Genomic DNA, 21000 nt, shown 5'->3' on the forward strand with positions numbered 1-21000 from the left:
TGGATGGGTGGATGGATGAATGGATATTCACACAAAACTGTAGTAAGAAAATTATTTCTAGTGGTACCAATAACAAACATAAATGAATGACCCATAAATTGGAAATGCTGCCATTTCTTCATATTTTTCACATTGCTTGAAAGAAGAGATACAGTGAACAGCTAGGAAGATCAGTTATTAAGGAACATTCAGAAAACATACAAAAAGGCTTCTTTTAAAAGGCTCGAGATGCATCACTACATCGCAAACTGAAGTCTCATTTCTACTCCAGTGACGTGAACATGAGTCTCTGTGGTTTCTGCTCTAAAGGTCAGATCTCCCGGCGGCTCAACCTTGGTTATTGGTGGCTCCCAACACTCTGCTGGATCCACATAGAATAGCCAGACCAGCAACCTGGAGGAGGGTCAGCACTCTTGGGACAGCGTGAATCCAGACTAATAAATGTTATCAAGGATGGATTCACAGCTGGTTCTCAAAGAAATGTGGAGGGAACATCTCAGTTAATCTATAGTATTTAAATCACTTTTAGTCTGGAGGAGTTGACAAGAGGAGGACAAGTCAAGCGTTCTGAGCATCTCTGTGACCTGAGGAACAGGTTGGGCATTCCATCAAAACAACCAGCAGCCATATCAGACCATTCACACCACAGATGGATCAGCCTGAAACCGTGTGTGTGTGTGTGTGTGTGTGTGTGTGTGTGTGTGTGTGTGTGTGTGTGAGTGTGTGTGTGTGAGATTGCAGCTGTGTAACAAGCCCCCATGTTGACAATCCAAACACAAACATTGTTTTTTCATAACAAAACTAAGAAACATACAGGATGTGGCCCTTATGACCAGCAGTTCAATTGATTTATATAACCAATTAATTCAGAATTATGATTAATCTCACCCTGTGACATGTGTGCCTGTATTTGTGTTCCTTCAGTATCAGTAGCAGCTGTCCAGAGACCAGGTGGCTGAACTGACCATGCCACCCCCCCCCCCCCCCACACACACACACACACACACACACATGCACACACACACACACTTGCTGACCCCAACATGTCCAGCTTTACTGCATGGCCATAAACTAAAGATAACACAAAGGGCTCCTAAACCAACAGTCCAGATTGAGCTGCACCAACATCACAGCACTTAGACAGATTCTCTGCTCCTTAGCAGCTCTTTAACCATCTGAACCAGGAAAGGATTCATCTGAGAGGGTTGATGCTTCATGCAGCCTGATATAAGAACTGTGCAGTAGCGCGTCACCATGTCCATGGCAGTCGTTGACTTGAGTTGTTGTTCAGGGTGTGCAGGAGTGCTTGGCCTGACCGTCAGAGTGAGTCTTTTATAAACCTGTGATTGTGTAACAGCACTGCAGGATGGGTAATTTTTGTGTTATGAAGAGCTCTCAAAAAAGAAGAATCAATTCCTTCATCATATGTAGAACAAAGACTACAAAGTGTAAAACTGAAGGGGATGACTTATTGAAGATGGCTGCTGATCTCTGGGCCTCTGCTTTACTTCTCATGTCCTGTGTTTTCTCATGTCCTCTGTCTCCACTCGTCCTCCAATATCATTCTGAGTGTGGGTTTCTGACAAATACCATTAAACCAGAGTTGTTATCAACAGATGTGTAGCTTGGACATAAAATATGTTGCTCTCTCATAGTGCAGAAGAAGCCAATGAAAAACATTCTCCAAAATTGTATAATGTTGTCTGTTGTTAACATTGTGGCCCATCAGACTGTTAATGAGTTGCTATCAGAAAGAACCAATTGTGACTCAAACATTCAGAGAAGTTGGATCTAAAAATTACAAACTAAATGTCCTTAAGAAAATGTCTGTTCTGGTGGGCAGAGATACCTGCAAACAAATTTAATTGGTTCATCTTCATTATCCAATAATGAAATCAGAGCACCGAATGAAGTTTAAAGCTCTGATCACCATAATCTTGACAACAAACCTGTTTAGGCAGTAGTCCAACAGATTGGTATTACAAAGAACCAAACATCTGTGAAGGACTTTTACAGATTTATAAATGTTTTCATGTACAACCTGTAGCCACATATGGATCTTGTCCCCTACACATTTTCTACATGATGAAAGAAAGTATGTGAAGCATACATCGATCTTTAGACTTTGAAAGATCTTTTAGGATTCAAATAAATTATGAAAAGAAGTCTTCTTTAGAACCTTCTTAACTGAATGAAAGAACATATTTGATGTGCAATGGAAGGTTAATGATGATCATTACATTTAGACGGACATGTGGAATTATACAAACGTCTTTGTTCCGCAGTCACGTGATCACACGCGTCTCTTTTCTTTGGGATTTGTCTTTCAAAGGAGCCGATAAATGAAGCATCAGGTGAGACTCTAGTGTTGTTGTGGTTAACCTGTGTGCTGGACGTCGAACCTGCGGCCACCTTAAGGGGAAACGCGGTGCGTGTTTTGTGTTTGTGTGAAGGAGAGAGAGAGAGAGAGAGTTGTCTGGACTTACGCAGACGTGCCCACTGCTCCCTCCTCCCCCTCTCTCTCTCTCTCTCTCTCTCTCTCTCTCTTTCTGTCTGTCTGTCTCTCTTTCTCTCCGCTGTCACACACTCAGGAGCAGTTCTTTGACGCACCACACGGAGTTGGATTATAACGTTGCGCGCTGGTCTCTTGCGTGGCCCTTTTTTCTGCATACACACCCTCGCCATAAACCGGCAACTGATCGATGATTTGGACTCATCATCTCTGCACCGCTGCTGAGTTTTCTGCTGTTCCCTCTCTCCGGACGCGTGTTGTGAATTAATAACTGACAACCTCACCTGAGTTGGCGTCTGTGTGCGTATGGACTGAAGTGTGTGTGAGTCTGTGTATCATTTTCCTCGAGTCAGAGCAACGATCGAGGTTTTTCACCGGCTCTGTCCCTCACGCTCACGTATGAGCTTCTGAAACAAATGTGGGTAACGCATGCCGGGGACATGTGGAAGTTTGCGCCGCTGTAGCGCAGCCAGTGAGCCGGTCCGCTGTCTCGTCAAGCTCCCCTCCGTCTGCGCAGAGGGACAAGACAACTACACAGCCTTCAGCAAACCTTCCCAGAAGACCCAAATGTAAATTAATCTTGATTACTACAAGAAACGAGACGGAGAACCCGAAAGGGAGATCTTGCGTCAATTTACCTGCTGTTTTTCGAAGTCTTTCTTGGATTTCGAGGCTTTAATTGTTTTCAGCACCTTAGTATTTCCTCACTATTTCGTGGGTCTTACGTTGGCCCCCACTTGCCGCAGTGATGGTGGCATTTCTGTGCCCCGTTGGCCCTGGTCGCTCCACTGCAAATGCGCTCCGGCTTCTGGTCTCTCTGCTGTTACTGGTCCTTTCGAGCGGAGTATACGGCCAGCCCTGTCCGACCCAGTGCTCCTGTACCGGAACTACAGTGGACTGTCACGGCCAAGGGCTCCGCAGCGTGCCCAGGAACATTCCCCGCAACACCGAAAGACTGTAAGTATCGGCAAGGGAGAAGGATTTAAGAGCGCAGCTTCGCTTTACGCTGCGCACAAAATCTGATCACCAACAACGATTCAAAAGCTGAAGTTCTTTATTTTATTTAGAAAAGGGAGCCTCTTTAATTAAGAGCACGTCTAATTAACTCAGACATTCCAGTAACATTTGGTAAATTTTGCCCATTTCGGTCGACGGCTACGGAAACACTCGTCCGTGTTTATTGCAGATCACGGAGCCGAAGTTGTGGCGCTGCTGCGGTTGTGTTGGTGGTTTCGCACTGTTGCATTAGAACAGCCTCCGTGGACCACATTGGTTTGTCTGGAGACCAGCGAGTTAATCAAAAACGGATTTAGACAAGTGGGTTTTGAGTTAAACAGGCAGTTTTTTGTATCCGGGGACCCTCGAGTAAAATTGTTGATCAAAGTCGACTCTGAATTTGTCTGGCTCAAATCTCAACAGTCTCAAGTTTCAGCCCAACAGACCTGTTCAACTGTCACTCTTTTTTTTTCTTTTTTTTTTTACTTTTTCATCAAATACACGCTGTCGGCTTGACCAATTTCTCTGTCCAGGGACCTGAACGCAAACAACCTCACTAAAATCACCAAGGCGGACTTCGCAGGACTGAGGCATCTGCGAGTGCTGTAAGTGCAATTATTCCTTTTCTTCCTTGCTCTTCAGCTCTCATGCGCAACTCCGACAAGCAGTAAATTCCAACAATTTACACTCGCCACCTACACGTACGCGCGCGCGCGCGCGCGCGCACACACACACACACACACACACACAGATTTAACAGTTTCTTATCGTCTCCAGTGTGCACGCTCATTCTGCCGCATGCAGCACTGTGTCTGTGGGAAGTCTCTTTATTGTGCATCTAAACAGCCCAGCAGTGACACCTGTTTAGGTCGCCGTGTTAATCTGCTAGTGGAAGTGTCAGGGTGGGTTTATTTTAAACAACGGGCAACAGGGGAAGAGATAGCGGTCATTATGTGTAGCCGCGGAGGGGGGTAGCTGGAGGGGAGGACGGAAAGGAAGAGTCATGCAAGAACAAGTTCCTTTAGGATGAATTCAGGTTAAGAGAGGGACACGGGTTGTGTGTGTGTGTGTGTGTGTGTGTGTGTGTGTGTCGGGGGGGTGGGGGTCGAGCGTGCGTGCGTTCGCGCGCGTGTTATTCACTTCCTAAAGGTGAATGCAGGGAATACGCATTGTTGGAATTCCTCCAGAGATTATGTTCCTTAATTGTGTGTGCATGTGTTTGTTCTCCATTCATGCTCTATTCTGTGTGTTTTCAGTTGCAAATTATTTGGAATTGTAGGGTTTAAAAAAAAAAATTGGCCTTATTATTACAGCCAAATTTGGAACTAAACGAGGAAAAGTTAGCGTGGTTTGCTGTTGTGTACCGAAAATTTAAGAAGTGAAAGCATTTCCTAAAGTGTTTTTCTCTGAGCATTTTACATTGACGCACTCATGAACCACAGCGGCCTTCTTTCTTTAGAGTTTATCTTAATATTTGAAAACTGGTATGGAGCCTGCTGCTTTCTCACATGTGGTAAAACTTATTTTTGTGAATGTTTCCTCTTTTCGGCCTCATACAAATGCATAGTGCTGCAGTGTGCCGTCTGGGTGGCATCTGCTGGTGTAAGTGAACGGGCGACCTCAGTGATAGAGGGTTCCAGTGATAGGAGAGTAAACTGGATGATGGATGCGTTGCTGTGGCTGATGGGTCACTTTTACAGTCAATTCTGGGTTTGAGTGAGCTCTGCAATGTCTCCGCACCTCTCTTGTGTGCATCAGTCTATCATTTCACTTCCTCACTTTCCTGTCTTCTCCTTGTTTTTCACCCTCATTTCAACCTAACGCATTTTCTTACTCAACTCTTTCTTATCTTTGCCTCCATTTTGATCCTTTTCTTTAGAATCTCGCTGTCTTTTCACAAATGGTTCTGTCAGCTCTGCTGCTTTATCACTCTTTTCCTGCCATCTCTGCCCCTTTTCCCTCTGTCTAGTTTCATCTTGTCTCATTTTCTCCTGGTGTGTCTCCTTCAGGCAGCTTATGGAGAATAAAATCACCACCATCGAGAGGGGAGCGTTCCAGGACTTGAAGGAACTGGAAAGACTGTGAGTACATTTTTTGTCATCGAATCAGGTCCATTTTCATTGATTAGATTAAGATTAAGACAGAAATGAGGGAAAAGATGTGGCAGTTACAGTAGATGCTGGGACAACCCAGCCCTAAACAACCATCTACCAAGTTGTGCATTAGCTGAGCTGAACAGCCAGTCAATTATCTCTTACTGCCTGATGCAGATTTATTATATTGAACTGGGGAAAAAGCAGACTTTCTATAGCTTAAGAAACCAATTAGGAAATTGTTTAGTGTGTCTGTGAGGTCTGTATGTGGAGCTCTGAGGAAATGCAGACAATAAACAAATAAATGAAGCAAATTGATGATGCTTTTCTTCATTAAAAGTATTGTTCATGTTGTCTGCTGAGCGCAACAAAATGCTCCACAAAAATGCTACATGCTGTCAAAGAGAGGTTTTATTAGGATAAAACCTGGCCATTTTGAAATCAAGCCAACACATATCACGTGGACTCAATGGACCAAAAACAGCTTCCCCTTTTTTTTTTGCTCAATCTGGAAGTGCTCATAAACAACCAAATCAATAACCCTCTACAGCAGCCAGTCCCAGTGCCCGATGGAGCATTTGAGACTCGGTCAGAGGGAATATCCGAAGGTTGTTATGGCGCTGGTTTGGAATCACTGGTATTCCCCATCTCACCCTCGGGCATCTGGAGTATAATTAAGTCTCAGTGGCGTAAGAGAGAACAAGACAGAAGGGGAACGTAAAGCCCTGACTCCAGATTGGCTCATTGTCTCCACTCGTCCTAACGCAGGAACCCTCCATATGTTGTGTGCGTGATACGTGGCCTGACTGACACCCGATTCCACGGTGGGAGTCAGCAAACAGTGTTAGTCTGCCAAGGCTCAGACAAAAACTTGACATTTTGCACAAACACAGGTACATATGTATGTACATAAATGTTTCTGGCAGAACAAAGTTGTTCTGAGGATCAGTCTGATTTCTTGAATCATTATGTGAATAAATAAGGGAATACTTGAACAAAGGTGTAGAAAATGAACTTCATATAGTTGAACTTTTGAAAAAAATCTGATCACCCAATTGGAAATTGGAAATTCTGCCACTCACACGTGTAAAACAGAACCTTTCCGACTTTAGCAACAAACACCTTTGACTGTAATTTCTAACCTGTGTTGTACCGGCAAGAGTTACAACGTTAACGCTGCAAATCCAGCATCTCACAAACACAAAGATGGAGTCAGTCATCAATGCCCCCCTGCAGCTGCTGGACAAAGGCACATCTCTACAGTCTGGAGTCTGGGGGCTCATTTCAAAGACCTTCATGCACTGGGGGGTGAGGGGGGGGGGATGGGGCCTGCTGGGCACAGCTACCCAGAGAAGAAGGCCCTAAGTTGGGCTGACAGATCCACAGTGAATACCCCCCACAGGGGTGCAAAATGGTTCCCCTTCTCGGGACTGTTTTTTTTATTTTTTTTTGCGACGGGCCCTGCGGGGATGGGCAGGGTGGGGTCAGGTGTGGGGCAGTAGTTGACGGGTAGGGGCACGTGGAGGAGGGGTAAATGAATGTGTGAATTAGGTGTTGCAGATCTAGGCATGTCACAACAGCCGTGCATGTGCACAGACACACTCATGCAGTCACTTTATCTTCTGCAAGGTTGCTCCGTCAGTACCGGTTTTATCTCGATGCCCTCCATCCATTCACACCCACAAACATTCTCTCGACCCTCTCCTCATTCTATTGTGCTGAGCATATAGGAATGTCATGCATCTGTCACTCTTCTTTGTAGATGAAGAACAGGACAGAGATGAGTTGCTGATCCTGTAATCTGATTGGTTTAGAGCCAATTCAAACCCTGTAGGGTTGAAGGTGATAACACCTCCAGATATGCAGTGAGTAATAAAGAGCTAATTAAAGGCGCTGAGACAATGAGTCCGAGTAGCAGTGAGATAAAACCTCAGATAATTAGCCTGTAATCGAGTGATCACATAGCCATTGATGATTTCAAGAGAGCAGATTGGTTGGGATGGCAGATCCACGTCCATCAATAGTCAAGCCAACTTAATGATTCAATCTGTAACCATGTGAATCTGCAGAGACTTTGCCAAAGATAATGGTTAAGATGATCCCATCGAGGGGGGTTATGAATTTCAAAGGACAACAAAGGATTAACGCTAACAGAATAGCGTTTCACTGATAATGTTGTTCTCACTGATTATTTCAGGGCAAAGTTTCAGCTGCGTTTTTTGCTTTCCATTTTTATTGAGCAGCAGAGCTTGAAATTGTCTTTTGCCGCAAAGATGAAAAAAACAAAAGGCTAGATTTATACACATTTTTCACTCGTGCCCAGAATTTGTGATAGATTTTCTTGCCAATGTTGGATGCTCCTGTTGGTAAACAGGGGTTGGAAGTAAAAATACTCAAAGCAGAGATTATTTTGGAATTTCATAAAGGCTGAATCTATTCAGGACAGTATTATTATCACAAAATGACCAAATTTTGAACTCTTATTAACTACATAAACTACTTAATTAAGGAGGAGAAGGCCCCATCTCTTCGTTACCCCCTGCACCAGTGTTGCCAGCTGGGAGTGTTGAGGTATTCCAGTTTCTTTAAATGAAGCTGTTCTGTCTCAGGAGCATCTGCTGCAATTACATATTACCTTAACCTGTGCCTATTTTCAATGCACTAGTTGATACGTTAGGGCATTATTCTGCAGTTGCACATTGTTGGTCATTCACATTGACTTTAAAAGTTAAAAGAAACCTTAGACAGTTTCAATTCATCTTGAAAAACTTTCTATGCAAGTAGACAAGCCAATGGTGCTAAGGTACTATGATTCAACTATCAGAAGAACGAATAAGGGTTTTGCAACTAAAATCAGATTGAAATGTTTCATATATATAAGATGATCTGAGCCAATACAGACATGAATTGTGCTGAGCAGAAGTTTGATGTTTTAGTATATCTGTGGTGTGTGTGTGTGTGTGTGTGTGTGTGTGTGTGTGTGTGTGTGTGTGTATTTGTGTGTGTGTGGTTTCGCAGCTATTCTCCAGCATCTGTTTATGACTGCAGGGATTATCACTACGCTACAGTGTGACTCACAGAGTCGACCGTAGTGACTCTCACACATCAGACTTTTCATCTTACATTCACTTCCAGCTAGAATTGAATCAAATATGACTATGGAAGATATCAAGCATGTCCATGTGAAGGGACACACACACATCTACAAATGGTGAAATGATTGGAGTCGAAAGCAATCGGTGTCTCTGAATGCTCTAACTTAAGATGAAGTTCTAAGATCACTATTGGAGTGAGGCAGCATGCAACACTACAGTTCCAAGAAGAGCTCATTCAAGCACTGCATATAGTAAAAATTAAACAATAGTCCACATAATCAACACACAAATAAAGGAAACCTTTACACATAAAGGTGCTCAATGGTCACCCTCAGTGTTTATACAGTATGATAATAATTTTTAACCCTATCAAATCAACAGATTTGATTGAAGAGTAGAGGCCAACTCCACAGCATTAGACCTGCACACAGATATGGAGAATTGGAGCCGAACAATGCTCTCTGTGTTTGTGCCAGTTCTGGGCAACAAAAGCAACCCATATGACGGAGCTCATTCATAAAATCCATCAATACTCCACCACTCTCATGCAAAATGTTATACTGACCTAAAGTGGGAAACCTAAAGTTTTAACAGAAGAATAGAAACACTCACACACTGTTCATTAAAAGTCAAGAGGTCAGATGATGTTCTCAGGTCTTCACATCATTCTGTGGCTGTCTTGTTCTGACAGCACCACATCTATTTTGAGAAGGTAAGCTCATGCTCCCACTCCTCCTTTGCCAATTCCAGCACTGGTCCAAGCACTCGCCCAGGAGAGAGCTAACCCACTCATGGTGCTCAGGACCTGCAAGGAGGAGAAGGCCACAGTAAAGGACCACGTGGGGCTCTTAGCCACCAGAGCCAGGCGTTAACGGAAGAGGAGTGAATAATTTAGAAACATCATTTCTGGAGGGTTGTTAAATATTTAAGTAGCCTCCGATGTAACCGTGGAGAGAGTGTACGTGTAGGTGCACGTTCATATTATTTGTGTGCTTGTTGGGACGTGGTGGGGATGACGTTATTTGAGAAAGGTCCACAGAAGCTCAACATGACGTAAAAGAGGTGAAAATCCTTCATAGACCTTTTGAACAGTTTAAATAAAAACAGTTTTTTGTTATTTCTTGGACGAATACGGCTGTTTATGGGTCTCACTTTTTTAGTGGAAATCACTTTCTCTTCTCTTGTGTGTGTGTGTGTGTGTGTGTGTGTGTGTGTGTTAGGGTTAAATGGTAAATTGCTCACTGTGCTTACTGTGTAACTCAGTTGCCTCTCTCTCTGAACAATCATATACACACATATGAACACACACACACGCACACGCACGCACACACACACACACACACACACACACACACACACACACACACACACACACACACACACACAAACCAGAACCACACAAACCTCTTCACTCCACTCAACTAGGGTTAAATGATTGCACCCACATTATTAAACTCACCCAAGTTTTCTCTGCTCTGTGTGATTCCTGCATGTGCGCCCATGCCCTTGTGTGTGTGTGCGTGTGTGTGTGTGTGTGTGTGTGTGTGTGATGACTGGTTGTTGTGAGATCTTTCCCTATGAGAGCCTTGTTTACTCAGTGGGGTCCTTTTCACACATTCGGTAGTCCAGCCTGACTGCCTGTTTGTTTTTCCCACATCACCTCCTCTTCTGTGCCTTTGTGGTAAAACCCCCCAACCACCACCACCACCTTCATCCCTTCATCTGAACCCCCATCTTGTCTTTCCCCGGCCTTCTTTTCATCCTTCTTGGTTTTATGTTTTGCAAGCAGCCATGTTGCACCCCTTAAAAGTGGGTAACCTAGACGGCCTGTTTGTGAATGAAAATAAGCGTTTCCATTAGGCTGCATCAACACTGATCTCAAATCTCCATAATTTCCAAATAAACCTTTTTAACGCCCCTCAATATCATCTGATTCTCACTAACACAGATGGGAAAGCAGGAAAACAATTCACAAAGCGATCATGGTTGTTGAGCTTGTTTATTTGTAATATTCTTTACTTCTGTCTTTCCATTGTTTAAACATCCCCGTCAGTTAGAGTTGATCCCCAGAAATAAACTTTACAGTTTAAAGAATGATGTAGGCACCTGTTTTTGTCATTTTTTCATATTTATTCTCTTTTTCCAGGCGCCTGAATCGGAATAATCTGGCTGTCTTCCCTGAGCTACTTTTCCTGGGAACGACAAAACTCTCGAGGCTGTAAGTCCAGTTTAGTTTCTAACTGTCTCTTAATATCACTGCAGTTTTTTAAATAATACACTTTGTTTCCTATATAATGTGTTTGAAGGCGGAGTAGTTCTATAGTTGCATTTGCGTCCAGCTTGTTCTGGACTTGCTGGAGCATTTAAAATACATATGTAATATTCTGAGGCTGTGGACTAAAAGTCTGGTTCCTCAGTTGTGGACCCAAAGTGTTTCACTCAGATGAAGGACGAGGAAACCAAATTTTACATGGTTCTCCCCACAGAAGCCAGTTCAGGAGTTAATTCAGATTAGCACTCCAACAGCTGCTGCCCACTCAGAGCAATGTGTTTGTGTGCGTGTGCGTGTGTGTGTGTGTGCGCGCGTCTGTGTGTATTATTGGTTGTAAATGAGGTTCTGGGCAAAATATATCAGAGAAAGTGTATTCAGTGAAAGAAAGCAAGAGAGTTTAGATCGTTGGTTCAAAGGCACAAAAATAGCTTGTCACAAAACGGGAATTCTTCTTTATTTAGTCTTTTTTTACTGTGAAACAGAGCTGCTGTTTGTTGTTGTTGAGCACCTTCCACACTTCACTGATTGTCAGAGCTGTAAACCCAGCAGTGGATTCCCAGTTCTCCAGGGCTGGGCTGCAGAAAACTGTGGGAACTGACTTCCCGTCATGGTCATTCGTGGTTACAGGGAATTATGGCTCTGTGTATTTATGTGTAGGGCAGAATATATTTATCTGAAACAATATTGAAATGCTGAGATGATTCAGAGAGTGTGTGAAAGTTGTTTATGTTCTGCGGCTGCCACGGTGGTTGGCTAGGCTTAACCTGTCATGTCTGAGGATGTGTGTCAGCATGTGCGTTTGTGTTGTTACATGTGTGTGTGTGTGTGTTTGTCTGTGTCTGTGCCTGTGCCTGTGTCTGTGCTGCACATATTTGTACAGAAAAGTCTGTCGAGTTCTCACTTTTCAACAGATGTTCAAAGAGCTGTATGGGTTAAGACTTGGTTTTCAGGGCTAGAAGCTAAAACAATATGTTGATGAGGGTCCAGACATCATATCTGGGTCTGTGCGATCGTGTGTGTGTGTGTGTGTGTGTGTGTGTGTGTGTGTGTGGTGTGTGTGTGTGTGTGTGTGGTGTGTGTGTGTGTGTGTGTGTGTGAGAGAGAGAGAGAGAGTTTGAGAGAGTTACTGAAGAGAGTTAAGTGTTGGCAAACTGCTCAGCGTGTGGGCTGAGGTAAAAATATAACTGATATACTGCTCTCTGCTCAACTGTCATTGACAAGTGGCCCCTTTCCCTCTCTCTCTCTCTCTGTCTATCTCTCCCTCTTTCTCTCCCCTTCTCACCCCTCTCTCTCACCCACCTCTCCTCCCTCTCTCTAACCCAGAATAATTTGTCATACAAGATCAAAAATTGTGAGAATCATTGTTGAAAATTGCTGAAAACTTTATAATTTTGTAACGATCGTGAAAGTCTTTAGGGATAAATGACGATCAAAGAGGAGACTCAATACTTAAGGCTGTTTCCTCTTCAATTAGCTTTAAAGTGGAAACTTGTTAAGTTTTATATATAAATCAGAGAGTCTGCACAAACTGGACTTTGGTTCTTGCAACAGCACTGCTATAAATGAGCCTCCCCAACCCTGTTATTATGAAAATGATGTTTTCACATTTTTCAGCAAGGAAAATATATGTATTATACCCTGTGGTTTTGAGCTTAGAGTGCTAAATTAAACTGGGCTGAGATCAAGTGTGAGATGTATCAAGTATTATAGAGGAACAAAGACAGACATTAGCGCTATTATTGCCATCATTATTATTTTTAAAAATATCATTTGGACTTCTGATCTTGCTGGCAAAAGAATGAATAAATCGCTCGATTGAGTTTTCTTAGCAACAGATTTTGGTGTGTGTGTGTGTGTGTGTGTGTGTGAGAGAGTGAGGGTATGTGTGTGTGTAAGCCTTTTTTGTCTTTTATTGTTGTTGAACAAAATCGTATGGTATTTCCTGTTACTTCCATCTCTCTCTTTCTCACTCTCTCTCTTTCTCACTGTCTCTCTGTTTCTCTCTGCCTCTTTGTCTGTCTGTCTGTCTGTCTGTCTGCCTGCCTGCCTGCCTGCTGGACACTGAGCAGATGAATATGATGGCGTGATGAAGGGGGTGTTGGGAGGAGGGGAGGATGGGTCAGTGCTTCCACGGCTGAAATGTCTGCTTGGGTTCATTCTTCAGTCATAGATTGACAGGACAGTTCTTGATTATAGGTTTGGCTCAAATGTTCCTCAGTAATTTTCCATGTCAGCTGATCATGTTCCCTGATATCTTTGCCTGCCTGGAACTTCTATTGAATCCTTCATTTAAGAAGAATAAAGTAAATAACTGGTAAGAGTAAAACAATACAACATTAATGTGAGACATTATTCTTTAATTATGCCTCTCTAACTTCTTTGACATAATTCAGCCTCCCATCTCGATACAATTCAACAATTCTACCCAGCAGGCCATCAGCAGAGGGTCCCCCTACATGAGCCTGGTCCTGCTCAAGGTTTCATCCTGTTTAAGGGGAGTTTTTCCTTGCCACTGTTGCTTGTTGGGGGTCAGGTCCTGGGGTTCTTTAAAGCGCCTAGAAACAATTTTGATTGTAACAGACGCTATATAAATAAAGACTGATTGATTCATTTACTCAAAACAACATGAGGATGCCGTGTGATGTTGTTCAGTGGTGCAAAGGATGGATGTCCTGCACTCCAGTAGGTTTTATGTTAACTTAAAGCAGTTCAAAAACAACATTTACAAATGTTCAAGACTGAGAAGACGTGAAGCATAACTGTCATAACAAACAGCTGCTCTATAGCAGGCACAAATGCTCCGGTTTAATAAAGGACTCTTATCAGTGAGACTCAATTATGAGTGCAACAACTATCTTTAGCATTTAGGTACTTTGTAGTTTTGTCTGTTTCTTCCTGGTGGTAAAAAGCAGCCACGTCCCCTCTGGCCCCAGACAATTCACCCTCCTCCAAACCTTCACCTATACACCAGTGGACAAAGGCACGTTTGGCACACAGTACGTCAGGTCAAACTTGTGGTCCAGATGAGCACTTTCAGTTCAAGTGCCCAGGAGAAACTTTAGGCGTCTCCCATATGCAGGAAATGAGCCATTATCTCTGAGAATAACATGCGTTCATTGCACGTTCAGTTGGATTCATCCAACAAGTCCAATGATCTATTTGTAGGGAACATCAGCTCATAACCTGTTGATGCCGTCAATTGTTTTCATCTATTTGTGTAATATATATTTTCATTGTACATATGGTTCACTCTGACGACAACACCTCGACCAACAACACATATAGGAGAACAGACTGAAAACCACAGTGACCTTTGTTTCACCATTTAATGTTTAACCCTTTGATGCCCCTTTAAGAGGTTTCATTAAATATCTTCACACAAAAATATGCTCTTGAAAAATGCAACTTGTAAAATTGTTATACATTTTTATGCTTTATAGGTATTAAATCAACATCGGACCTAATCAGAGATAATCAATTAACATATTTTAACCGCTATATTGCCGTTTTGATGCATTTATTATTGCATCAACATGGCAGAGTCTCTATACACTTAATACAAAGTGGGTTATGTGAGGGATTAGCAGCAACATTTGTTTACATGCGTTAGTATTTTTTGCTCAGTCTCAGATTTGCACATAAATGCGCTCATCAAAATTAAAAGGTAGAATTGACTTTCTAGCAACATTGGTCAGCTGTAATGTGGGTAAGAGTTTTCACTACTGTAAAACCAAAACTCACCTATTGCTCTGGTAATATTCCCAGTTACTGATTATAAAACCATTTTGGTCCAGCTTCTGGCCAGTAGGAGTCCAGAGTGAGCTTGTATCAATGCTCTTTCACTTGGGACATCCTTCTCCAAGCAGGTTGTCATTATACTTATCATTAATTTAATGTAGTTAGTGACAAGTTTTGTGATCTTGTTGGTGAAACCTAAATTAAATTAAAAACTAAATTCAAACTGTCAATCGGCTCAAAATCTTGTAACATGTGGGTCCTGGGGCAGTCCTGTGCCTAGAGGTTTCAACTGGAGTGTCATGGAATTTCCAGTAGTCCTTCTTGGACCTCCTGTAAGTTCTCCTCAGGTCAGAATTGGTGAAGCCGGTGGGAAATGGGCCAGACCTACAGTAAGAGGGTGCCCCAGCCCACCGGTGGTTCCAAATACAAGGTTGTGCTCCATGGATCGTGTTCCATGATCATATGGAGGGCCTCCACTGTGCCAGGCAACAGATGAGAAGCTCTCCTGTGCCGTGTGATGGTGCACGGTGACTCTAACCTTCATGTGCTGGGATAAGTCCTGTGTTCCATATTTATTTATTTTGATTGTGCAGGATTCCCGTGTGTATTTGTGTTTTTACACGTCTTGTGTTTTTACACATCTTATAAGAATAGAAAATAGAGAATATGAATGCTACAAAGTAGCATGAAATACTTGGTCTTCACAGGCTGCCATAAACAAAGTCAGACATCATTTTCTGCTGGGAGTGGACTTGTTAGCCAGTGAAGGGAAAAAAACTCATTTGCTCACTGATCATTGGGGTTTCAGCCTGGAATCCCCAATCCATGGAGGTTGGGGCGCAGATGGCTCCACAGTCCTCTGTCCAACAAGCTGCCATGAGTAATTAGGTCACCTCCACTACCTGAGTCCTTTACAGCACTCTGACGCGTTTTGCAGGTTACAGTTGACTTGAAAAACTGTTGTTACCAGATTTGAAATTTCAAGTTGGTCCTTTTATGTGTTTTGTGTCTGAAAAACATTTTTCAAATGCTTTCATATTAGTTTTTTGTATTAGTTTTTTTTTATTAGATTTCTGAAATGTAAGAAGCATCGACATCTCAAATTTTCCTCAAGCTTTGTTGACCTTCTGATGAACTCACATGATTCATATGTTCATGTATCGATACAGACTCATCCCTAATGTGCACACACTCATTCATGCTTAATTTAATATGGGGTTTGAATTAATGAGTTCAGGCAGCATTTGTGTGTGTATATGTGTGTATTCATGTGTGTGTAATAGTCTCTAATCCTCTGCTAAACGGTGCCCTGATGGGGCTTTACCAGGCAGCATTGTTGCTTAGCAGCCTTGAAGGTTGTGGCTTTGTTTTCAGTTGGAGCTTAGCTGAGATCCACACACATTCTCACACACACTCACACACCTCAGCCGAGGCGACAGCCTCAGCACAATGCGTCACAAGAGTGGTGAAGATGTGGGATTTCCCAGTGTGTTGACAACGAACACAGAGGGAGGTGAAAGAAAGAGGAAGAGAGAGGGTCAGAGGTAGACACAATGAATTTTTCTAAGAGTAAATAAGGCTTTTTAATTAAGACGGAGGGCGTTAGACATTTTTAGTTGCCACAGCAACGATGACTTCTGAGTGCCAGAGAGGTCAGAGGTAAAGAATGTTCCAGTCAGGTGATCTACATCTTGCCTCTTATTAGGAGAAATTGTGACAGATTAAACTTGTAACAGCTGTTTTGTGCTGGCTGTTTTCTTTAAAATTCTTTATGAACCACACGCTGTTGGGATAACGAACTGCATCAATGTTGCCACAGACAACATTTTCATTGTCAGGCAGCCAATAGTTCACCCTTGTCATCTTTAAGTGAGCATTTGAAGAGAACAAAGAGTGATTAGAGCTTGTTTTTAATGGAAAACACTTATTTTAGTCTGAACTCTTGTAACTGTAAATCATTATATTAATAAAGTAATAATAATAATAATAGTCATTAAGTTAAATAAGAACACTTCTTATCAGTGCAGTTCAGTTTGGTACAGGCTGGAGCTGAACCATGTTCTCCTTTAGGAATCGCTGCTTCAGCATCATCAGTAGCATGACAGCACAGTTTAGTCTCACAGAAGAAGAATGGAAGGTCTTCCAGGCACTGCTACTGCTGTAAATATAGAACACATCCTCTCTCACGTTCTTTCAACTGTAATCTGCACAGTACAAAGAAGGTACAGAATGTGGATTTTCAACAGAACGCTTCAAGAAAATGGACATTGATTATATTTGTAACAATTTAGACAGTGAAATTGTGGGTAAATGTTCTAAAATAATCTGGAATGTGCCACTCAATGGAAAACCAGCTTTGTAACACATACAATATAAAATGTCAATTGTAAACTTGTAATATGTGTTTTAAGTGTTTGAAATGATTGTTTTTCCATCGGCCAATTCAAAATGGTATGCTTATTTTCATGTGAACACGGAACCAGGAGAAAATATGTGTCTACTTTTTGTTATTCAAACATTCCAACTTTGGTTAAATTTGACGTGCAGCCTTGGATGAAACATTGTTGAAGCAATAACTTTGTTTACATGGGATATGCAAATATCTGCCATAAAGTCAGTCAGGAAATGAAGTTAAGCCTTTTCAGCTTGAGGCATTGTGGACAGGCCTCTCGGGCCATCTCTGTCTCTCCTCGACTTTTCTGCCCTTTAAGTTTCTTCTTATCCAACAAATATACACACAAGCACAAACATGCTGCTTTACCATTCAGTAATATTTCCTGCCCCCCTCCCGCTTCTTTGAATACAAGGGAGCAAAAATCTCACACAAACACCACAGGAGAAACGGCTCTTTTCAGATTTCTTTTTTCAGCCTTTCACAAAGACATTTTGTATCAGAAAGGTTTTCCTGAGGACTCTTGCATCACACCTACCACATCCAGCCAAAATGGGGCAATATTGCTTTTATCCTGTCTGTTGTGATTGAGTTGGTTGTTTGCGGATCTTTCTTTGCTTTCTGTACACCCGTCATGATTCAACTCCACTCTGAACCAACAGGTAGAACAATGTGTGATGGTGTTGGGTGTCAGTGGCTCATTGGCCCTCAGATGCGTCACATGACTCCATCTGGACCCCCTCAGGGCCACTAATTCCTAAGGAGTGATTTAGCTGCTCAGAATGTTTGAACTAATTCTTTTGTGATCTGCAGAGCACGTTTGGAATCAGAAGACACACTACAAAGAATGTATAAAAGTGCTTTAATGTAACTTCTAATGAGGATTTTTGGTGGAATTAAAGCTCATCAACAAGAAAGGGAAAGAATAAGCAGACATAAACCAACACCCCCAGTAGGTTAATTCTTCTCATCTATCACAAGATGTATACAGTCACACATTCATAAAGCCTTGGCGTAGTGGTAATACACAGTGACGCAATCTAATATCCACACAGATTCATGTGTCACTTGTTTGTCTGTAATTTTCCCCAAATGTGGCCCAATGAATCACCTGTCGCCCAGGGAGACCGGGCGCCAGAGGTCAGAGATCAAAGGTGAAAGGTCAGGGATCACTGTCAACCCATGAGATGTGAAGGATAATGGACATGCCAGCAGCGACGGCACTGCTCCTCAGTGTGCAGCACAAGTGCAAGTCATGTCTGGGGAAATGAGACAGAGAAAGGAGGGCTGTCTGCATACAGAATGAATGAAGGGTATTTGGAAGAAAGATTAGAGATGTGTTTACCTTTGTAAATGGTGTGGAAAAAAAGCTGGGAGGAATTTAGTGCAGTGAAGACAGAAGTGTGTTCTGCTGTCAGCCCGCAAGACAAAGAAAAGCAAAGCAGGGGTAACGAAAATAATAGTGATGGACAGAGAATGTAAAGATTGAGGGGATCGCTAGAAGGGAAAGTCAGGTGGAAAAGAGAGAAGGTATGTCAGTACTTACTGTAGATGGCAGGTAGCCTGAAGTCTGGAGCCAGCAGGTCTGTCAGAAAGAGGTGTGTGCATGTGTGTGTGCGTGTGTGTGTGTGTGTGTGTGTGTGTGTGTGTGTGTGCGTGTGTGTGTGTGTGTGTGTGTGTGTGTGTGTGTGTGTGTGTGTGTGTGTGTGTGTTGTAAACTGAGTCTAGATTATTTCTGGAGGGTTTTTACATACCTATAACAGGAAGGGCTTGGTAGTTACAGTGTGTGTAGTGTGTGTGTGAGGTCTTTGAATATTTAAAACATTTCCCAACTTTGCTTGTGTCATCTGAGGTGGAGTAACTAAGAAATACCTGACAGTAATTCCACCCAACAATCAGGCTGTATGAGTTAACTTCCTCTAATTCACTGTAACTCTCTGTGTTTATATTAATCATGTGACATTTGTAAAGTGTTTGGGAATCACTAGTCCCTCTTATGGATCCTTAAACCTGATTTATTCCTTTTTCAACCTCATTGTTGATCTACTCTTTCTTTGGTATATCATGGATGGATGGATGGATGGATGGATGGATGGATGGATGATGGATGGATGGATGAGTGGATGGATGGATGGATGGATGGATGGATGGATGGATGGATGGATGGATGATGGATGGATGGATCGATGGATGGATGGATGGATGGGACTGACACCATCTTCAGTCTTCATCTTGGTGTTACTACCAAGTGGATGTTTTAGGTGCTTCAGGGAGGTCTCCATGTGGACAGAAGGTTTTCCACGAGTGTCATTCCCATCACAAACTGAGACAAAAGCTGGAAAACTGTGAGCGTTCACAGAGACCCACTAGTCAAATGGAAAACAGAGAGGTTTAAGTTTATGTCAGTCAGTCAGCAGACCTAACATGGCCGTCTTTCTCTGCACTGGGTGCCTCCTTCCATTCCCTCTAATCCTCCATCTTGGCTCTGTATCAAGCTGCCTTGTCCAGTTGCACAATATCCCTCCTCCAGGGCAGGCAACTGCATCCCTTCTCTGGTTCCATTAGTGCCACTCCACCGGCATAGCCGGCATTCTCCAGCGGGACCGTCATCTCTGGCCACTCTATTGGCACCCCTGTCACTCTCCAATCACCACAAAGCAAACCTCTCATCCCTCCCTGTCCTCCTCTACTGCTTGCTTGTTCTTTTTTTGCAACCTTGTTTTGTTCCTCTATCCTCTCTTTCTTTTTCCAGCACCTTTTTTCTCCCCAGTCTTTTTTTTCTCTCATACACTTTTTTGTCCGCTCCCCCTCCCTTATCACCCATCTCTCTCCCAAAACACTGGATTTGGAGAGGCTTATGCAAGACCCTCATCTGCAGTAAAACCCAGAGAGGAAACTGGGAGCTTACCAGTGATTCCTCCCAGCGATGTTGCTCACAAGTTCAGAGCCTCTCACATTATTTCACTAAGTGTTGAGTGTGTTTGAACTGACCATGGCGACCCAGACTCATTAAAACGCACTATGTTTACATAATGTGAGAACCTGATCCTGACAGAAAGACACATGAACTACTTTTATTTTCTACTCCACAATTAACTCCCAAAATAAGGAAAATTAATTATAAATCAACTATCTGCTTCTTTGGTTGCAGTGAAATGACATTCAAGCTGCTCTCCACTCCTGTCTGACCTCCATTGGTGTGTAATTCTGTCAGTGGTATGTTGTTTAAGTCGCACCACCGACTCCCGTCATAAATAGTTTTATCACATTTCATGTCATGAAATCAAAGTAAAGAAACTCCATCAACTTGACACACCTGAAGGTGAATGTTCGATGTCTCCTCTCTCATGCTGCAGTGACCAGATCATTATTGGAATTCTAAAGGAAAGTCTTAATTTATATTTTGCTATGCTAACATATAGACACGAGCGCTGAAACATCAACTTTAAAAAGTATCCCTGGAGGATGAGTTTCACTGGAGGGGAATGTGTTCCAGATGAGGTGATTCATGCTGGTGAGGGCCAGGGAGAAAGTGTGACACTGTTGGTTCATGACTCGGGGCATGTGATAAATCAGCAGGTTGGTAATGACGGGTTAGTGCTCAGCCTGCCTATGTGAGAATGAGTGTGTGTCCCTGTGAGTGTCTAATGAAAGGCTCCAAAACCTGAAGCATCATTATCCAATTGCAAACTTCTCTGTTCTGTTGAGCAACGCAGTCCTCCTCCATGATTGGACCACAGTTCTTATGAACTCTGACCACTCAGGAAGTTTCGTTCACCAGGAAAACACACTCACCCACACACACACATTCACACAAACACACACAGGCAAATACAGAAGATACCAAGATGATTGGGTAATGCAGGATAAATCTATCAGAAAGCGCAATCAGCGAAACTATG

The 21000-nt window shown here is 42.7% G+C and overlaps 1 protein-coding gene across 2 annotated transcripts in view; it reads left to right on the forward strand.

Annotated features, from left to right (window-relative positions):
• The first annotated feature begins 2568 nt into the window (after positions 1-2568).
• slit2 (slit homolog 2 (Drosophila)) overlaps positions 2569-21000 on the forward strand; it is a 64531-nt gene continuing 46099 nt past the window's right edge. For both annotated transcript variants that reach the window (XM_057036331.1, XM_057036330.1), the window contains exons 1-4: positions 2569-3469; positions 4042-4113; positions 5518-5589; positions 10843-10914. In XM_057036331.1, the coding sequence (XP_056892311.1) occupies positions 3261-3469; positions 4042-4113; positions 5518-5589; positions 10843-10914 (425 nt within the window). In that variant the 5' untranslated portion in view covers positions 2569-3260. The remainder of the gene's footprint in view (positions 3470-4041; positions 4114-5517; positions 5590-10842; positions 10915-21000) is intronic.

The sequence above is a fragment of the Takifugu flavidus genome, chromosome 6 (assembly GCF_003711565.1).
Source record: "Takifugu flavidus isolate HTHZ2018 chromosome 6, ASM371156v2, whole genome shotgun sequence".
Taxonomy (NCBI): Eukaryota; Metazoa; Chordata; class Actinopteri; order Tetraodontiformes; family Tetraodontidae; genus Takifugu; species Takifugu flavidus.